The 22,235-nt window shown below is 43.0% G+C and overlaps 1 protein-coding gene across 9 annotated transcripts in view; it reads right to left on the bottom strand.

The window, feature by feature from the left end:
• sgms2a (sphingomyelin synthase 2a) overlaps positions 1–22,235 on the bottom strand; it is a 73,229-nt gene that overhangs the window by 5,235 nt on the left and 45,759 nt on the right. For 5 of the 9 annotated variants that reach the window (XM_059651789.1, XM_048529165.2, XM_059651712.1 and 2 more), the window contains 3 exons: positions 14,921–15,651; positions 3,398–3,515; positions 2,273–2,426 (listed from right to left, as the gene is read on the bottom strand). In XM_059651789.1, coding sequence (XP_059507772.1) covers positions 2,273–2,426; positions 3,398–3,515; positions 14,921–15,366 — 718 coding nt within the window. In that variant the 5' untranslated portion in view covers positions 15,367–15,651. Of the gene's footprint in view, positions 1–2,272; positions 2,427–3,397; positions 3,516–14,920; positions 15,652–18,873; positions 18,938–21,532; positions 21,777–21,797; positions 21,859–22,235 lie in introns of those variants that run through there. The other 4 variants (XM_048529209.2, XM_048529218.2, XM_048529182.2 and 1 more) reach the window with 4 other exon arrangements.

Here is a 22,235-nt window from a genome sequence, read left to right as displayed (position 1 = left end):
CAGGGTGTTCAACTTGGACTGTGGGCTTTTTCAAGTGACAGGATACCAGTTAAGTGTGCCAGAGTGTTTGGCAGTGACAGGGTCAGTTTGCTGGGGTGCTCACACGTACTGCTTACATATGAATAACTGCCAACTGGGCACCAGGTACTCTCACTGACTTTGTATCTCCAAATGAAAGAACAGAAGAGGCAAAAATGTGCATGTGTATCTGTTGCACGCAATGTGTGTGTGTGTGGGCAGCTGTTGCATGTGTAAGAGAAAGGAATGGGTGTGGGTGGATTGGATGGGGCTGGAAAACTGGGCACACAGAACTCAGAAATACTAAAATTAAGCATGATTTAGTCAAAACAGCTATTGCAAATAATTTTGTTTTAATTATTCACAGATTAAATAGCAGAAAACTCCATGAGTCAAATCTACCATAGGAACAAAACCAAATGAATTTAGGTCGAGATAAAATGCAATGTCCATAGAACATTAATGAATACTTTTTTGGGGAAGGAAACTGTTGATTTTACCAGAGATAAGTGTGGAGCTGGAGGAACACAGCAGGCCAGACAGCAGAGGAGCAGGAAAGCTGGGATGGGATCCTTTGTCAGAAATTTGACCCTGCAGTGTTCTTCCAGCTCCACACTTATCTCAGACTCCAGCATCGGCAGTTCTTACTATCTCTGCTGTCTTTACCTGGCCTGGCCTACATGTGACTCCAGACTCAATGTGGCTGACTCCTAACTGCCCTCTGGACAATTAGGGATAAGCAACAAAATGCTAGCCCAGCCAGCAATCCCCACATCCCAGGAAAGAATAAATTCTGTTGTTTAAACACACAAAAACTTGATACAGCCCTTGCTCAGCAAGTTTCATCACAATGCAACTGTCTGTTTATGTCTGGGTGTGGTGCAAATATAGTTGGGAAAACATAACAGCCTCTGGAAACAGAGCCTGATACAAGTCATATAGAAAATCTTAGCAATGCACTATTGAAGAATTGAATGAAGTCTCTTATGGTTATATAACTGGCTGCAAAACTTTGACGTACACAACTACGAATTAAAAAGGAGAACAGAACATCAAACCATTTGTATGAAATTGGGCCTGGAGCAAGCCAAAAAACAGGATGAAGCTTGGTCACCATGAAGTGACCAGTCATTGGGTTGTATGATTTGCAAAGACCACTGTGCACAGCCACACCCCAACAGTACAGTCCAACTCTATTCTATTCTTTCAAACATGGGTAAAGTCTGGGAAAACAATCCAAGCTGTATGGGAAATTGGATGGAACAGTTCAAACTCCTGGCTGATCAAAACTAGTACTGGAATGTGTGCTAACTTGGGAGGGCTGACAGATGGTGTAATTCTGAACATGGGATGGGACCATTATCCTTTTGCAGAAGCTAGCTAGAGCCATGAAGGAGACAATATGCTTGGAACAGGGTGTAAACAAGAGAAATCTGATCTTGCTAACGTTGATCCAGACTAATGCACGCTATATGCAAATGTAACCTGTGTGCCTCTAAGACAAGGTGTAGAGCTGGATGAACACAGCAGGCCAAGCAGCAAGGCTGACATTCTGGCGTGACCCTTCAGAAGGGTCTTTCTGAAGCAGGTTGTAGACCCGAAACATCAGCCTTCCTGCTCTTGTGATGCTGCTTGGCCTGCTGTGTTCATCCAGTTCTAAACCTATTTCTCAGATTCTCCAGCATCTGCCGTTCCTACTATCTCTGCCTCCAAGTCTTTTTGATCTATACATCCTTCTTACTATGACCTAACCCCCAAGAGCTGGAAGCTACTGTGCCCCAGTTACATATCCTGTTCCATTCTTCCAAACATGGCCAAACTCTGGAAAAGCAAACCTGCCGCAGCTTATCTTGTTGGAACCTATTTTCCACTTTTCACACCTATCATTTACACCTATTTTACTGCTTGTAAACAAAGCTTTCTTGTACTTTAGTAGGTGTGACAATAAAATCAGAATATTCCAAATATATTATTGTACAAGTCAGATAGAGATAAAGAGGATAATCAAAAAGGACATTACAGACTAAAAAAGGAGAAACAAGTGATAAAACAGGAAATGCAAACTGAAACCCCATGCCTGTTGATACAGAGAGTGTGTGTAAAAAAAAATTGTCACCCAGAATTAAATAAAGTGGAATTTTATGATACCTTAGCAGTAACTAAAAATGAATTGTAACAGGGCCAGGTCTGGAATAATGTGCCAGAACTCAAATAAAAGTCACTAATACTCCCACACCAAACAGCAACCACTTACATTCTTTGATAAACAAGTAGGTGATCGTCAACATGACAGTGTGACCGCTGTACAGAAAATCTCCACACATGATGTGCGAGCCGGTAATCGAAAGACCTCCGCCAGAGATCAGCTTCAAGATCCTTTGCAGCTTGGCCTGGGAGTCCCCATACAGCTGGGAGGGAGTAAAACAACCACGGATAAGAAAATAGCAGGCTGACAACTTATGACACCATGCTGCTCAAAGCACATCCAGTCCGGACACTACACGTGCACTGCGGCTCCCAATGAAAGACAGTTTGGAAGATACTGGAGTGTAATTGATACCAGTTATCCTCTGTGTCTTTGAGTGCAAGAAAAATGATTGCTTTTGTTTTACTGTTTTGGGTACTTAAAAAACCCATCTCTTTCAAAAGAACAACTGAGAGAAATTCGGTGGGCAGTTAATATGAATTTTCCGATGAAGCCATAAAATAGATGTGAAGTGAATGTGATGCGATGGTTGCATAATAGTTTAATGGATTGAAGGCTGTAATAGTGAAACTATGAAGTGTGACTACACTTTATGCAGATGCCCAAGATGGTTTGTCTGTGGGATTTCAGAAAAGACCAATGCTTTCGCACAGACCTAGCCACTTAAACAGGAAGCTGCAGCGCCCCAGTTATATCTTGTTCCATTCTCCCAAATATAGCCAAAGTCTAGGCAAGCAAACCTGCCTCAGCTGTGTCTTGTTGGAACCTATTTTGCCCCTTTCCACACCTATCATTTACACCTCATTTTTCCTTTGCCACCACTGACATGTCTCGCCTTTTGCTCTGGATACACACACTGTGTTCCACTTGCTCCTCTGCTCACTTTTGATAGCATTTAAAAAAAAACACTATCATTTTCCAGTCCCCAGCTGAAAGTTCTGAAAAGCAACAAAATTGGAGAACATTGATCTCCTTGTTTGAGCCAAGTGTAGCTGTCAATCCTCCTACCTCAACCCCTACAACTGAGGTTGGTCAAATTGCAGATAGACTGGGAATTATTCCCAGATTGTGAACTACAAAAACAATGGACACAGAAATACCGAAATCTCGCGAGGCAATCGAAAATAAAACTACCAAATGCAGAATGACTCATTTTAAAAGCGAGGGCCTTACCTTTGGTGCACACTGAAAGTGCATGCCAGGCACAGGTAAAGTGGTGACGTACATGGTGATACACCGGTAAAGGTACAGAGTTCCCATTATGAAGAAAAACCTTCGTCCCACAATCGACCTGCAGTGGAAAGCAGAAAGGTGCAAAGTAAACTCAGAGCTAAAACTAAACGATTCAGTTGGAGAGATTTCAACTGTATCAAGTAAAAATAGCACTATAACGACACATGACCAAATGTTCAAATCTCACTTCCAATTCCAGATGCTTCCAAATGAAGATAACAGTGTGAAGCTGGATGAACACGGCAGGCCAAGCAGCATCTCAGGAACTTCCAAATGAACACCAGTTTACAGAAAAATGGGATAAGTTAAGTTACTTCTAAAAACCAAAAGAACCGTGGATGCTGTAAATCAGAAACAAAAAAAAAAGAAGAAACTGCTGGAAAAGCTTAGCAACATCTGTGCTGAAAAATCAGAGTTAATGTTCCAGGTCTATAGTGACCCTTGCTCAAATGAATTATTTATCACCAGCATGCAGTTACCCTTATGTCCACAACCAGACTCTGACCCCTGCTGTGGTATAATTCCCCAAGCAACCATTATTCCTGCCAGATTGGATGTGTAAAGTGTTCTTTCCTTTCGGGAGGGTGGCAGTGATTGCCATGGATATTTCAGCAATTGCTGCAAGTTGGCAAATAGGAGGAATTGTAGCTCTTGTTGGAATTACCGCTGAAGGTATGCACACCTAAACGTTAAGGTATTTAGCTCCAATGATCAAATTTGGTGGCAGTATACATTGTGCCCACATCAGACAGTGCCTGGAGTTTTTTTTCTTATTCATTCATGGATTAGGACTTCATTGCCCATCCCTGACTGCCCAGAGGGCAGTTACAAGTTAACCACATTGCTGTGGGTCTGGAGTCACATGTAGGCCAGACCTGGTAAGGATGGCAGTTTTCTTCCATAAAAGGATATCAGTGAACCACAGATGGGTTTTTCCAACATCAACAAATGGATCCATGGACATCACTAGACTCTTCGTTCCAGATATTTATTGAATTCCAATTCCACCATCTGCTACGGCGGGATTTGAACCCGGGTCCCCGGAACATCATCTGGATCTCTGGATAAACAGACCAGCAATAATGCCAGTAGACCATTTTAAAGCAACCTCGGGAAGTCCCAAAACACTTAATACCAATGGAGTATCATTGAAATACAGTGAACATTACAACCACGCAACATTCTGACTTTGAAACATATCACCGTTCGTCCAGTGTCACTGGATCAAAATGGTGGAAGTCCCTCCTAATGGCATTGTGGGTCTCTCTACAGCACAGACTGCAGCAGTTCGAGGCAGCAGCTCACCACTACTTCAAGGGGCTACTAGGGATGGGCAATAAATGTTGGTCCATCCAGTGATACTCATATCCCATAAGAATAATATTGGCAACAAGGCAGGTAATTTGCCCACACAAACTCCCTCAACGAGAAGTGATCAAAAATTTTTTTACATGTTACAGTAATATCAGTTGATCCATTTATGCCCTTCCTGTTTCATATTGGCCAACTAATCCTCTATCCACAGTAATATGTCAACCAGTAAACCATGAGCTTTTACCGCCCTGATAGTGATAAAAAAGTGTCTGGCAGAGGCCATTCAGCCCTCGCGACAGATTCTCCAAAGGATTATGACTGGGTGCCTTTTCTCCGAAATCCTGCACACTGTTTCCAATCAAATAGCCAGCTACTGCCCTCCTGAATGTCTCAATTGAATTTGCTTCTGCCACATTCCCAGGCAATGCATTCTAGACCCTAACTACTCACTGTGCGAAAGCTTTTGCTTTCCCCCCCCCACATTCCATTTTCTTCTTCTGCAAAACACTTTAAATCTGTGCCCTTTCACACTCTTTCATTTTATGAGCAGGAGCAGTTTCTCTCCATCTACTCTGTCCAGGCCCCAAGTGATTTTAAAGACTTCAATGAAATGTCCTCTAAGAAAAAAAAACAAACAAACAAGTCTGAACATCTCCAATATTTCCTCACTTATAAAAAAAAGATGAAAATCTTCAGTTATAAGCATACTTCGACGTAGCACTTAATCAATTACCTTTCTGTAAATCTAAGTTCAGTGCACTCACTGGTTGCTATGCTCTGAGGTTGCTGGTTACTTCCAAAAAAAACTGCAAAAAAAGGGAAAAAAAATTTACAAAGCCATGCTCTGCCTGATGGCATTGATATTTTAGTGCCTGGTTATAACCTCCTTTGGTGATAAAAATCACGATTTCCCCAATGACAGATTTCCAACCTCTGCACTATTGTGTTTTTGTTACTGTGTGTTGTTATCTCCCAATGTTGCTGACAGGTTCCAAGGACACCGCTATCTTCAATTTCTAGACCCCTAGTCACAACGTCACTTCACCCTTTTCCCCCATCCACCACAAAAGGCTGGCAATCTGACAAACGGGTGTCTCACTCTGGAGAGAAGTCTTTAGGTCGGGCGGTTAACAAAGTTCTGAACTGAAGTTAGCGCCGGTCAAGATTTGCCTTTTGGTATCGCAGCAGTGGATAGCCACAGTTTAAAAACACCAATGTTTCCGATTAAGAAAACAATGCAGTTAACATTAACTTGAATGGAAAACTGACATCTTAACCCACTCTTGGTCAGCTTCTCCATGGAAATGCTATCTTTAGATATCCTCTTTTTAAAAAAAAAATGCAAAGCAGAAAATGAGAAATGGACACAAAAAGCAGTCACATTGTGTCACCTTAACTGTTCAAGTCATAAGAAACCCAATGGGATCAGTAACAAGTATGGGTCTTGCTGTTCAGAACTGAGCCAGAACAAAACCCCACCTCCCATGTCATAAATTCAATGAAAAAAAATTCATTAGATAAAAGAGCCATGGAAAGTAAAGTAGTCATTTGCCCAGATAAAACAGATCAGCTGATAGATGACAGCAGAACACTCAGTTCAGTGAAATGGAAATCACACGATTCCAGACTGCCCATCAGCACTTTCCCCAGAAATGATTAACAACCTTTTTTTAAAAAAAAACTTATGTAATGCTATGATGCCAAACACTTCCACAGCATGTGGTTGGGGTAGTTTGCTACCACCATCTACCTTCCTGGACTGTATTGAAGGGCCTACTTTAGTTTACAGTGATAGAGGAAAACCAGAAATTAGTCTTAATGAAGAAGTTTTTGTCTTAAACAAAACGTGGCTATTTGTGTCACTGAAATTAGGTGAAAGTAACATTAGCAAGTTGGACAATATTACAGCCACTGAGGTGATCGACAATATAGAATGTTGTCCCGCAAGATCTTAACCGGTTCTGCCTTTTCACACTCAATGCGGAAGCCTTATGGCTGGTGACGTTCACACCCTGCGAGTGAATGAGAAAAATCATACTCCAGACTGCCTTGCAAAGTAGAGACTGGAGATTCTGCTCAAAATTTTGGATTAACGTCAAGTGGGACGTTTTCATCCAGTTGTAAAGGCCTTCCTCATCGTTTGGGGTTGTGAAATCCCCTAAATTTTTTTTTCCACCTGTTAGGGTGTGTAGTTGCTCACACTTTTACTTGGGAAGAGATGGTGGCAGTGTGCTAATGTCACCAGACCAGTCATCCAGAAACCCAGACACTAATGTTCAGGGGACATGGGTTTGAATCTCATGGCAGATGGCAAAATTCGTCTTGATAAAAATCTGGAATTACAACCTAACATAACGCTGACCACGTAACCACTGCCAATTGTCATAAAAATGTCTGAGGGAAGGAAACCCGCCATCCTTACCCAGTCTGGCCCACATATAATTGCACATCTACAAAGCGGTTTTCTTAGTAGTCCTCTGGCAAAATGTTGGCCTAACCGGAGATGCCAGTGAGTTAAGAAGAATGCAGAACAAATGCATGAAAGGATTAATGCACTTGATACCACCATTTAGGAGAGATGCTTGCAATGGATATTTATCATAACAAATGGCTGGCAACATTTCTTCAAATCTGAGTCAAGCCCCAGTTTTGTAAAGCATGGTTGGTGTAAGACTGAGGACATAATCTCACCAAATTCAATTTCCTCACATAGTGAAATTTCACTTGACTGCCAAGAATCTAGATTCCTGTGTCTCATCTGCCAGCATTTATAATTTACTACCCTTTGTAAATTTAGTCTTGTTGAAAGTTTCTAAAATGGTGAATCAGATTAGGTTATTCCTGTAGGAGAAGTCAACAGGACAGCTCCCAACATTGCTCAGTAGGTGAAGTCTTGCCTTAGAGACAGAGGATCAAGAGTTCAAGCTCCACTCAAGCACCTACTGTAGGCTATAGAGACATTCACTTCACTGGCAAGGTGATCCTGAATTACTGCAGGTAGTTTCTTTTGGGTGGGATCTTAAACAGAATTCAACCCCTCGGCTGGACAGAAGGAGGCCACATTATACTTTCTGATGAGAAAGGCAGTTGCCATTATATCCTGGCCGGTGTTTATTCCTCTACCAACACCTGATTTTACTCAGAGCTCTGATGAAAGGTTATCAACCTTAAAACATTATCTTCATTTGTTTTCTAACAAATACTGCCTGGTCTACAGAACCTTTCCAGAATTTATTTTTATTTCTCAAAACAGATCACTTATCCAGTTGGGGAGCTCACTGCGTGCAAACTGGCTAACCCCAGCATTTATTTTTATTAAAACAAAACAGCTGAAAAACATTTTGGATGCCTGTGAAAGACACTACATGAGTAGAGAAGAAGCTTGTTCCTTCTTTTGGGAAATGTAGTGCTACCTTCCTTTTCCAGGCACCTGGCTCAGTCTTTTGAAAGATATCATGAGTTAATGCAGTCCCTGGTCTATGCTTTGTGCAGCCAGGCAGAATTTCCGATAAGAATGGCTACTCGTCCGTGTTATCCGATACAAATGTAGTGCAGCCTATTCTCCTCTGCCACCACCGCGCCCCCTCAGAACAGTGAGGATTTGGTGGTGGACAGGATTGCACTCTCAGTGTGATTCAGGAAGAAAGAACACGAAGGAGATGGTTGAAGTCCAGTTTTAATCTGCAGCGGTAAGGAAGCTAATGACTTCTTTGGTAGAAAATCTACTTTGCTACAATCATCTTCTGTCTAAGACAGTTGGACATTATTACTGTGCTTTGTATCAACGTTCTCTCAGGACCACTCAAGTCAGATGTGACAGGTACGAGTCAAAATAATTACCGACTGGTAAAGGTTATGACCTTGTAGACTCTACGTGTCACGGGGTATTTGAAAAGGATGTCCTCCTTTCTCCAGCTGTTTGTCCTGATCAGATTGTAACCACACTATAGACCAGATTCACATCAATTTGTGAATGAAGTTGGATACAAACCTTAGTTTCAGAAGTGGAAGGCTGGAGAGACATTCTAGCAATTATGAAAAACAGTTTGTATCCACAGCAGTTGAGCCTGGAAACCTTCTAAGAAAAATCACAAGACAACGTCATTTGGTGTTTTGCCTGGCTGACCTTCCTGTTTATTTGCAGGTGTGTGTCAAGTCCATTAGATGTGTAACTGCCCTTGTGCTGATCACAGAAAAAAAAACTAACTTCAAATGGATCTTTCATCCTGACAAATACATTTTAAACAAGCAGACTTTGTTTCTCTTACCCCATGTGGTACTCCAAAAAGGAAAAAAGGGAAGCTTTTTGCTTCCCCACCACGCTCCTAAAATTTACTTTTCGCTTTGATCTCTGGTCCTATATTTAAAGGAGGAAATTTGATTTTTTTGTTCTCTACCTCAACATCGGCTCAGTGGTAGCCCTTGTCTTGCAGTCAGAACATTGAAGTCCTGTTTTGTGCGCTCAGCTAGGCCCATACACCAGGGAGATGCTAAGGGAGTGCAGCAGAGTCAGAAATGCCCGCTTTCGAAAGGACCATAATAACCAAGCAGAATTAGGCTGTTCAGCCCATCGAGTCTGCTCTGCCACTCTATGAGTGATGTGTTTCTCAACCCCATTTTCCTGCCTTCTCCCTGTAACCCTTCCTCTCACTAAATCAAAAACCTTAGATATTAAACTGAGACCATTCATGCTATTCAAAAAAAGTAGAATAATTTTTGAAGTGTCCATGTAAAACTTTACCCTCATCAAGGATCACAAGGTCGCTGCTCACAGAATTACTGAAGTCTTATGGTGCAGAAAGCAGCCATCTGGCTCATCACATCTGCACCGGCTCCCCACATGAACATTAGTCCCATTCTCCTGCCTTTCCTTGTCCACAATTTAAATAGAAGTGATCGTCTAATACAATCTTGAATGCTTTGATTAAACATGTACTTTCAGGCAGTGCAGAAGTAGTATTTCTTTCTCACATCAAATTTGCATCCTCCCCCCCACCCACGCCACCGCTTCAGAAATCCTTTATAACTGTGTCCTCTCATTCTAGAGATTCTTTAACAAGCAGGAAAAAAAAAGTTTCTTCCCATCATTCTCTCCAGCCCATAGGTTTTCCTCATGGTCTTTAGGGAGAAGACTCTCAATCAATCATAGCTGAAATTCATCATCGCTGGAACAACTTGTAAATCTCTTTTGCATGATCCATGATGTATTCACATGTTGCATATAGTGTAGCACCAAAATTGTGCATTATACTCCAGGTTTGGGGGGGGGGGGGGGGGGGGGTTGTTGTCGAACAAGTCTCTTATAACTTCAACACAACCTTCTTCCTTTTGTACTCTTAAAGTCCAGGCTACTGTATGCTTTATTAACTGCTCTCCCCACCAGACAAGCCACTAATGACCCCCTATATTTTTTTTTGGAAGATTCACATGCCAAGGTCTGTGCACATCACTGACTTCTAAAAACTGGAAGTCAATGTGTTGGTGCTAATGGAGGAGTGCTGAACAGAGTGGGTACAAGTGTAGTTTTAAGTAAAATGTTGCTGTTCACCAAGATCCCTCTACTCATGGACCCCTTTAGAATTGTACCCCCTCATTCTGTATTGTCTATTCATTTTCTTCCTACCAAAGTGCATAACCTCACTTCTCTGCATTGAAATGTGTCTGCCACTTATCTGCCCACTCCACAAACTTGTGCACACCAAGATCTAGCCAGTTAACACTAAAGAAAAAAAAAACTTGTCATGACATTGACTAGGATGACACTTCATGTGTTTCAGACCAGACCACAAAGTCTGAAGGGGGCCTGTAGACTGTACACATCAACAGGCACAGCCTCCAACCTCATTGTTCCCCAACCCCGCACGGCCCGTTTCTATCTCCTTCCCAAAATCCACAAACCTGCCTGCCCTGGTCGACCCATCGTCTCAGCCTGCTCCTGCCCCACCGAACTCATCTCCACCTATCTGGACTCCATTTTCTCCCCTTTGGTCCAGGAACTCCCCACCTACGTCCGTGACACCACCCACGCCCTCCACCTCCTCCAGGACTTCCAATTCCCTGGCCCCCAACACCTCATATTCACCATGGACGTCCAGTCCCTGTACACCTGCATTCCGCATGGAGATGGCCTCAAGGCCCTCCGCTTCTTCCTGTCCCGCAGGCCCAACCAGGCCCCCTCCACCGACACACTCATCCGCCTAGCTGAACTCGTCCTCACACTCAACAACTTCTCTTTTGACTCCTCCCACTTCCTACAGACTAAGGGGGTGGCCATGGGCACCCGCATGGGCCCCAGCTATGCCTGCCTCTTTGTAGGTTACGTGGAACAGTCCCTCTTCCGCACCTACACAGGCCCCAAACCCCACCTCTTCCTCCGGTACATTGATGACTGTATCGGCGCCACCTCTTGCTCCCCAGAGGAGCTTGAACAGTTCATCCACTTCACCAACACCTTCCACCCCAACCTTCAGTTCACCTGGGCCATCTCCAGCACATCCCTCACCTTCCTGGACCTCTCAGTCACCATCTCAGGCAACCAGCTTGTAACTGATGTCCATTTCAAGCCCACTGACTCCCACAGCTACCTAGAATACACCTCCTCCCACCCACCCTCCTGCAAAAATTCCATCCCCTATTCCCAATTCCTCCGCCTCCGCCGCATCTGCTCCCACGACAAGACATTCCACTCCCGCACATCCCAGATGTCCAAGTTCTTTAAGGACCACAACTTTCCCCCCACGGTGATCGAGAACGCCCTTGACCACATCTCCCGCATTTCCCGCGACACATCCCTCACACCCCGCCCCCGCCACAACCACCCCAAGAGGATCCCCCTCGTTCTCACACACCACCCTACCAACCTCCGGATACAACGCATTATCCTCCGACACTTCCGCCATTTACAATCCGACCCCACCACCCAAGACATTTTTCCATCCCCTCCCCTGTCTGCTTTCCGGAGAGACCACTCTCTCCGTGACTCCCTTGTTCACTCCACACTGCCCTCCAACCCCACCATACCCGGCACCTTCCCCTGCAACCGCAGGAAATGCTACACTTGTCCCCACACCTCCTCCCTCACCCCCATCCCAGGCCCCAAGATGACATTCCACATCAAGCAGAGGTTCACCTGCACATCTGCCAATGTGGTATACTGCATCCACTGTACCCGGTGCGGCTTCCTCTACATTGGGGAAACCAAGCGGAGGCTTGGGGACCGCTTTGCAGAACACCTCCGCTCAGTTCGCAAAAAACAACTGCACCTCCCAGTCTCAAACCATTTCCACTCCCCCTCCCATTCTCTTGATGAGATGTCCATCATGGGCCTCCTGCACTGCCACAATGATGCCACCCGAAGGTTGCAGGAACAGCAACTCATATTCCGCCTGGGAACCCTGCAGCCATATGGTATCAATGTGGACTTCACCAGTTTCAAAATCTCCCCTTCCCCTACTGCATCCCTCAACCAGCCCAGTTCGTCCCCTCCCCCCACTGCACCACACAACCAGCCCAGCTCTTCCCCCCCACCCACTGCATCCCAAAACCAGTCCAACCTGTCTCTGCCTCCCTAACCGGTTCTTCCTCTCACCCATCCCTTCCTCCCACCCCAAGCCGCACCCCCCGCTACCTACTAACCTCATCCCACCTCTTTGACCTGTCCGTCTTCCCTGGACTGACCTATCCCCTCCCCACCTACACCCTCTCCACCTATCTTCTTTACTCTCCATCTTTGGTCCGCCTCCCCCTCTCTCCCTATTTATTCCAGTTCCCTCCCCCCATCCCCCTCTCTGATGAAGGGTCTAGGCCCGAAACGTCAGCTTTTGTGCTCCTGAGATGCTGCTTGGCCTGCTGTGTTCGTCCAGCCTCACATTTTATTATCTCAGACTCCCATTTTTGTTCGCTTTGTCAACAACTGTCCCACACTGTGCAGAGTTCAACACAAGGGTACATTAGCCGTCTAGATAATGAATTTGGCATATCATTGGCCATCTTTAACAACGTTTTAAAAAAAAGATGCAGGCATGGACTCAACTCTACTTCAACAGTGCAAACATTTACTGCTCCAGAAAGACCACAGTGCATTATCTGACAGCCTGTCAAATTAACTAGCATATAGACACTGAGCAACGTAGTTCCCAGGATGAAGATAAATATATATCCCATGAGCTAATTAAAGTTAGGAGTATTCCACTGTGCACCACCACCCCTGCCCCACCACCAGCTGGAAGTTCACAACTAAACCAGAAAGTGCTGGAGGAACGTCAGCTAATTAAAAGCATAATGCAGGCCAAGTAGTGAAATGTTGATGCTGAAAGTTTACACTTGCCAAACTCATTCTTTGTGAAAGAAAAAAAAAATCAAAACACAGACATGGAAGTGGCCCTTATGGGTGTTTTTAAGATCCACCTATGTTATGACGCACCTCTGGAGTAAGTGGGATTTGAACCCAGGACTCCTGGCTCAGAGGTAAAGAAACTAAATTCACACCGCAACAGCCACAAAGAAACCCTTACAGGACTGCAGGCTTACCACCAGGTTGTAATGTATTGGAAGGATTTTCTGGTATTTTATCAACTTAATTCTGATGAAGCCAGTGCAGTATATTCCACAATTCTTCTCAAAGAAGAATTTCCTGCAGAATGTTACTTTACAGTGCATATTATTGGACTAGCACTCCAGGCTCAAGCTAATGTTCTGTGGGCACAGGTCCGATTCCTACCACAGCAGCTGGTTGAATTCAAATTAATTTGGAATTGAAAACTAGTCTCAATCAGGACGATCATTGGTTGTATGTTTTAAGAAAAAGGTCACAAAAAGTGATGAGGAAAGATGTTTTACTGTCTCCACCGTCCTCCAAAAGTCATTGACAGCAAATTCTGCTCATCCAGCTGGAAGAGCAGAATGTTAGGAAATGTTCACATCCATGTACCTAGAAGCCTTGCAACCCATTAGCTTGATGCAAAACGAGGCTTTCAACAATGTACCTGAGGTTTAACAAAGACGAATGAGCTCATTAGACCACTGTTCCTCCCTAAAGTTTACACACCAGACATCACTAAAGCACCAGAGGGAGACTGACCACAAAAATTACTCCTAAGCACCAAAGGCTTTTGAAAAAAAATTGCAAATATTGAAAGCATGTTGTGAGAAACACTTATCAATAAAAACAAACAAACAAACATTCATCGATCAATCTGTCCAAAATTCAAACAAGACCAGAGCTGAAAAGGGCCGTTACTAACTCATGTACCCAATACCCTGGGTTTCTATCCATTTCCATCAAATAATCACAACGATGAGAAACGTCTTTCCAGACATGAGCATGAAATTGTTCTCAGGCTCACAATCAGAACCAGAGACAGGGTGGTCAGCCTATTGCATCTACTCCATCATTCAATGGCTAATCCCATAATCCACAAAATCCCTTTTCTTGCCATTTCCCTATTGATTCCCTTATTGTTTAGAATCTGGCCATCTGAGCCCTGAAAATATTTAACGGCCCACCTTTGACAGCCCTCTGTGGCAAAGAATTCCAAATCTTCACTACACTCAACAAGTTTCTCCTCCCCTTTATTCACACTGGTCAGCCCCCTATTCTGAAATAATGTTCCCTGGTCATAGACTCACCCCTCAGGGGAGAAGCAACCACAATCCACTTCTACCCTGTCAAACCTTCCAGTAGTCTTGCATGTTTCATTAAGGTCACCTCTCATTCTCCTGAACTCCAATGCCCCCTTTGATGAACAGTTCATTTGCAGTGTACTGCCAAAAGCTTGGGCTCAATTGCCACACCATGAGGTTACTGGGAGGGTTCAGTCTTCTAGAGTGGTGACCTGCAGGTTAAATCATCACCAGCTGTGTGATGACACAGTAGCCCCATCATCTGGTAGGCTATGGTGACTAAACCTTTTACCTTTAACGTAAGTATAGACCCGTCCTACTCAAAGTCTCCTTGCAAGACAATTCCTCCCCATAAACAGGGACCAATTTTCTCAGGACTGCTTCCAATGCCACTATATCTTTCCTTTAGGTAAGGGGGCTAGAAGGAACGCTGCAGAATATAGGTCTCAACTGCTGAATTGTGAGCAGTTGGATGCTAAGAAGAGAACACCAATCAGATGAAGGACTGCATTTCAATGAGTCACTCACCGGTATCGAAGAAGCAACCACTGGATCGTCCAGAGGCCGACGAGGATCAATCCATTGACTTCGGAGATCTTGAAAGCCCACTCAACACGGTCCACATAGTCAAAGAATGTATCAGGTAACGGAGGATTCTTCTCTTTGGGTGGGACTCTTTCGTGTACCACAGTGATCATTACACTCGTCATAATCAGGTTGAAGAGTGCATAAACGAAGGCGACACCAGTCTTCCACCACTCCATCGGAAATTTACTGCGTGCATCTGGTAAGGAGATTTGTACATATCCCTGTGGGCATTTCTGACCTTTCCGTATTCCATTTGGTAAAGCGGTAGATTTGTTGCCTTCATTGTCAGCAGGAAGGAGTAGGGTGGACCTGGTATGACCACTGGATGGCATGGTCTGCTGACTGCTTGGATGTTCTTCAAACTGTAATGTCTCAATCACTTCCATCAATGTCTGAAATGCTGACAAAAGAAAGAAAGCCAGGAAGAATTATCACAATTGTTGCGTGCTCTTGTCCTCCTCTTTTGAAAAAGTGAAGAATGAAGATCAACAGAACATTGTAGCACTTGCACGATTATTTACAATACAGTGGTCCATCGATTGGAAGTGATCAAAGGGTACAGTGTAATCCCAAAACATTCAGATGATTGAGTCCGAGGGGAGAGGTTGTAGCAGCAGTATCCAAAAAGTGGAGCAACGTTTGCCTCATCCCACTCTCATTACAAGCATCATCTGTGAAAAGAACACCAAAAACAAACATGTTACATGTTACGCTGGAAAACCTACCACATTCAATGCAGGCAAAAATAAAAAACTTGACCCAACTTCAAAAGTTTCACCAATTGTGTCAGACACTGACTAACGGAGTGTCACGAATGACCACCCCCAGAATTTATTGTTCTAATGCATGAGATTCTGAGAGTCTAAGCAGTCTCAAGACTAGTTGTTGCATTGTAACTGTAGGTATTACAACGAACAGCAATCCTATCCTTATCCAACACTTCCACAGCAGTCATTGGATAATGATTCAGAACAGGAATCTTGGCCAGACTTTCCCTTCCCAAATCCACAGCTAGTGGCCTGACCCTGGTCACCTTCTATACCCTGGAGACAAACAAGTCAGTATGATGCAGGAATTCAATTTTCCAGATCTGTTTGGCTCAGTTCCACTTTCAACAATTCACTGATCCACTTCACACTCATGGGAAGTTCTTAAGAGTTATATCGTGAATAGTGGTCATGACCATACCACGGTATTAACAAACAGGAAAGTAATCTCAGACCATGACTTGGCAACAGTAACGTCAAATGTGATTGAAATCATACGTTGCAATCTTAATGGAGGTGTAACTTCCTATAGTGTACAAACATGCATCAGCTATTGTCTGTCAGGTCATTGACTAGGATGACACTTCATGTGTTTCAGACCAGACCACAAATGTTCAAATTTGTTGTCACCTTCGCTTTCAGCCAAATCACAAGGTTGGGGGCTTAATCCCCACTCCATGTAAACCATCAATAATTTTATTAAGTGTAATCAGTGTTGCTGTGGCACCTTAATTAAATGTGGATCATATTAAAACCTCTCCGGTGAACTTTAATGATCCCATGGCCTTAGTCAAAGAACAGCGAGTTCCCCTCATATTTTGCTAACATTTCTCTCTCAACCAGCACAATATAGAAGAATGCATTACTCATTTATATCCCGGTTTGTGGAACCTCACAGCATGTAAAATAAATGCCACCCTTTCCTTTATGGCTATAGCAACTCAACTTCAAAAAGTAATTCTTTGGACTTTCAGATATTCTGAGGTTGTGAGAAATTCTACACAAGTGCAAGTTCTTTCTTTTTCCCTTCCTGAATGCTCAGAGAATTATTTGGATTGGACAAGCTAAGTTTTCTTTTAGAATGCCTAGCAATCAAAAGAATACGCTGGTTCATGTGTTGGTTGATAAATTTTGGACAACTGTTCCAGTAAGTGGAGTGATAATGGGAACTGCAGATGCTGGAGAATCCAAGATAACAAAGTGTGGGGCTGGATGAACACGGCAGGCCAAGCAGCATCTCAGGAGCACAAAAGCTGACGAGCTCTGATGAAGGGTCTAGGCCCGAAATGTCAGCTTTTGTGCTTCTGAGGTGCTGCTTGGCCTGCCGTGTTCATCCAGCCCCACACTTTGTGATCCATTAAGTTCCTCTGTTCTTCTTCAAAATGCATTAGAAGTCTTTTGGTTCCACCCAAAACAGGATTGCAGTTAAGAATCTCAGTAACAAAACAGCACCTTTAATATACCAGCACTGAGTATTTGACTAGTGTTAACACAGATTGTACGTTCAACTCCTCCAACAACACTTTTACCCTCACACTGAATCACAGGCAATTCCGTTTCTGGGAGCGTGCTACTCACAAATTGGTACATGTGCCTGTATTGCAACACTATGCAGTTTTGGCTTTGGAACATGAGGTTGTTTAAAAAATTATGCTGGAAAAAGACAAGGTTTTCTCCTTCCCTCTGCAACAGACGTTAGACAATAGAAATATTGACTTTTGAAACGGCCGGGGTCAGAGAGAAGTTCGAAAATACTTGGACGAATTAACATTCTATAAAAAGTTAACTGTTGACCTGGGAACATGGAAGTAAAATATTTCAATATGCACTGCAAAGACAGAATAGTGGGGAAACTCAGCAGATTTGACAGAATCTGGAGGAGAGAAACACAGTTAACAGTGAACTGAATAAGAGTTTCCTTTGGGACTGCAGATTCTGCTAGACCTGTAGAATTTCTCGAACCCTTGATTTTTAACTCCGTAATGTGGTTTGAAAGAGATACTAGCATAATAACAGAAACCAGTGACAACTTGAACAACACATCCAGTGCACATCAAAACATATCAAATGTTTAAATACATTGCATGGATGGAGTAATAAAGAAGTTTGTAAAATTACAACACCTCAACCTGCCCCCCACCCACGTTGTTATTAATTGCAATTTGCCAAGAATACAAAACAACCGATTTTGTGGCACAGTAGTAGTGAGCCAAAAAGGGCCTGGGTTCAAGTCCCAACTGCCCCAAATATGTCATAATGTACCTGAAAAGGGTTGATGAAATAATCATCACAGACTCAGCCCAAACAATTTATGTAATGGAAGAATTGCAATGAAACATTCACTTACTGAAAAATATCATTTTAGGGTATAACCCAAGCTGTGTCTAGTTAGTACACTGTTGAGGTATCTACAAATTACTTTTGATGGAACCAAGTTGAATTCAGAAATCAAGTAACCGTTTTGGTAGAAACATGGTTTAATTTTTAAAGCAGAAAAATCAAACATTTCAATAATCCATTAAATTTCCTGTTTAGTCCTGGTCAAGAAAGAGTTAAATTGCATTTCAAACAACCCAAGTTTATTTACATTGTGGTGGTTGCCAAGCACTGATTTACGTTTGAGAAAATATATTGGTTTATGCACAGCTCAAAAGGCTAAATTATGTATCATACATAAATCCCTCAAAAAAAACTCCTCACTTCCAATTCATTATTCAGACAGACAGTCTTATTAATTCAGGCTCAGATTGATTGCTCCCTAAAATAGCAAATTTATTGCTTTAAGCTCAAGCACAAATGTCAGTTTAAAGGACTCGAACAGATTTGGATGAAGGGCGTTATGCTCTAGGTTGCACACACAAGAATTTTTCAACAAGTAAATTGTAACTTTTCATCAAATGTTTATTTTGGACTGGCTTACGAACATCTTTACAACTCTGGAAATTTGCAAATCAATCCTTTCGGATTTGGTTTCAATGCTGTGTGCTATGGCCTTCGCACTGAAGTCAAGCTACCAATAAACTTTGCCACAATCATTTTTAAAAAGAACATTCAAGAAATTTAAGTTTCAAAACTGTTCCTCAACACAAGGCTGGATTGATGCCAACAACTGAAAAAAAAATGTACCTGGGTTCTTCTGAACAGCTCAACCTCCCCTCTACTTGCAGGCACACTGTTCCTGTTCCTTAATACTTAGCTTGTTAAGTCATTCAGCAGCCACACCCTCTAGCAAGATGAGCAAACTGGAATTTATTTAAACTCCGATGTATTTTAATTTTATTAACTACAGCTGTCAAAAGTAAGACTGCCAAGTTAGCTAAAGGTCACTGAAACCCTAAATTCAAGTTGCAATTCCATTCATCCCTGCCTTTTTTACAGGTTAAGTTAGCTGATGGTGGGGATAAATTTTGTGTTGCAGTTCTCTTTTCAACAGGAGTACAAAGTTGCATACCACATTTTTATATTCTACATGTGCATTGTAAAAAAACTACCAGATTAGAATTTTAAATTTGTCTAGGTGAAAGTTGACAGCGGGACTTTATTTTCTCATTAGTTCTGCATGTGCTGGTAATACACTAAGCACTTCAATCAGTCATGGCTGCAGATAAGCAATGACCATGGAACACCTAGGTAACTCCTACTGACATCTACAAAGGGCTGCTTTCCTATCAGTAGACAGTGATCAAGACACCTGACTGATTTTTCTCCTCCTGCTTCCAGACAAGTTCTAAGCTGAGGGAGAAGTGATTACAGCCTATGAATTCTTCTTGTGGTGCTTAAATTGTTAACAGTTACAAATAAATCTTCAACAAGTCACTTCCAAAACCTATAGCCCAGAGGCGCAAAGTGTCCAGGACCACCATCAACACTGCTGACCTTCTGAAAAAAGGTCTCAACATTCTGAAATGGAACTTCTTCACTGTTGCTGAATCTAAATGCAGGAAATTCATTGTCAGCAATGGGAGTGCACAAACACCGCAAAGGACTACCATTGTCCATTTTTGCCCATTCCTTTATAAGTCTCCACAAATCCTTGGTGATGACATCCATGTTCCTTGACTGGATTTAGAAAGAAAATCAGAAAACCAGAGTTGGTTTTCACCACAAGGAAAAAGAATGTTCTAAATTAAAACACTGCTCTCAAAGTTGCATTTCCTCAAACACTTGAATCCCTACCCAGAAAGGCGGTGACTCATACAAACCACATCTGTTGGAAATCTTTGTTAACTCACCAACTTAAATCATTCCTAATATGTAAAGTTAGTGACTTGAATTACTGACTTGGACTGGGATTTCACGAGTCAATTTTTCAAGTTCTGACTTAACTTGGGCAATATTGTCTTGGCAAAATTCCTCAGTTCAAAAGCAAATGCTTCTTAAAAATCCTGACATGATACGCAGTCAGTGCTTCACCATAAACTGAATAAGAAATCCAGCACGTTCCCCTCCTGCCTGATCCCACTTTTTCTCCAAATTAGCAGTGGCATGAACAGCCAGATCCGTTGGCTGCGACTGGCCGAACAACTCACCAATCCGAAATGGTTAGTGTATCAGATTCCCAACTCACCACATGCATACACCACCCATCCTGAAACTGGAAGACAGCGTTCTATGGCCTGGCGTCAGGAGAGAGGGGGTAGAGAAGGTCATTCACACACACACAACTGCACTAAAAGTTATTTTAAAAGTCAGTCTGTTCAGACACACCTCCGGGGCATGTAGGACTTAAACCTAGGCCCTCTAGTCCAGAGGTAGGGACACTACCGCTGCAGTGTATTGAATGTTGAAATACGGAGGTTACTTTGGCAACTGCTTCAGGGCCTAGATATGATGCTGTTTCAAGTCAAAGTATGATCAAAAGGCTGTCTTGTTTTGTTATGGACGTTATGAAATTTCAGTCATAAAGAGAAACACTGTACAGTTAATGTGTGAAACAAAAGGTGGATAGTGGCCCTTTGACAACATTGAATTCCACCCCCGGCTTCAAAAGTCACCCTGAAAGCTAATTTTTAAACTTTTCATTTCAATGGAAGTCAATGAAACTTTTGTATATGCTTACACTTGAAGAGAGACACCACCCTTTTCTATAGTATCTGAAGTTATTCTGAACTACATCAATCGCAGTATTGTCAGTCCAATCCACGACCACATGGCTGGAACGCTGCAGATTAACAATGCAGAGTAACACCAACAGCATCGGTTTCATTCCCACACTGGCTGAGTTTACCATGAAGAACTGTCCTTCTCAATCTCGCCACTCAGATGTGGTTACCCTCAAGTTAAACTCAACAGCCAGCTGTGTGTCTCTAATGAGAGTAGCAGCCCATGGTCTGGTGAGACACTAGTGACTTTAACTTAGTCAAATCTTTCATCAAGACAGACTGGAGTGTAGACTGTTATTACATTCACTTTTGACTATCTTGTCAATAATTTAAGCAAAAGTGTGCCTGGAAAGGAGAAAAAAGAAAATCATCTGGGAGCCACAAAACTAATATTATTGTTCTTTAGTTAGGAAATTGGTCAGTGTGGATTTGTGTTGAATAGTCTGTTTCCGTATTCTATGGAATGAATTAAAAGCTCCTTTAAAAACTTCCTATATTTGGATCTTAATCCCCAGAGTTGCAGAGAGCGGGAACACAGAAGATAATAAGAGAACGGGTTACACGTTTTCACTGTATAAAGGAAGAAAAATAGACGAGCTGAAAGTGATTTGGTTCCAACTCTACAAAAGTGTGTTTACAGGGTGGGTATAAAAGATGAGCAAAATTCAAATCCCATTGCTCACCGGGTATTCAGGCGGACCAGGGATCACTAACTGGTGATCGGGATAATTCGTCTCCCAGGTACTCACCGAGAAATCGAAGGAACTTTTTTTCCTGTCCAGCAATGTTAAGGCCCGAACATTCACTTAAAATGTCCCCGCCCTGAGCCACCAACACTCCCAACTCTGTTCCTGTTTAAAACCTTTTAATTGGCCCGCATGCAGGAGACGTGCCGAGGCTGAAACTGACAGCGACGCTTTGAATGAAAAAGCAGGAGGTCGTTCGGACCTGATAGTACAGCCACACGCCGTTATCTCTCTCACTGCCGAATCAGAATGTGCCCAGCGCCGCACTGTGATGTAGTCTGTTCCACACTGTGTTGTCAAATTGCCGTAGCAACTAGGCTGGAGTGGAAGATTAGTCACACTTCCGAGCAGGGATAGATTCGTTTGCATTGCTAGATCTCAACAGCTTTCCATGAACTTGGAACCGGAGTCACAAAACCCCCGATTCAGTTAAACCAAACCAAGTCTGGAAAATGCGAGGATAGGGACGAACCCCGAGAGACAGCGGGCACATTGTGACCGATGTGCGGGACAGAGGCTGGGGGGGAAACTTACTAAAATCAGCAGCAACACATCTTTTAGTGTTTGTGGAACAGAAAATGAGTCCTAAGCGTGGTTATTAATCATCCTGGTCAGATGTTTATGACATACTTCTGGAGCA

The sequence above is a fragment of the Stegostoma tigrinum genome, chromosome 1 (assembly GCF_030684315.1).
Source record: "Stegostoma tigrinum isolate sSteTig4 chromosome 1, sSteTig4.hap1, whole genome shotgun sequence".
NCBI lineage: Eukaryota > Metazoa > Chordata > Chondrichthyes > Orectolobiformes > Stegostomatidae > Stegostoma > Stegostoma tigrinum.
This window is presented reverse-complemented; position numbering and strand designations above follow the sequence as displayed.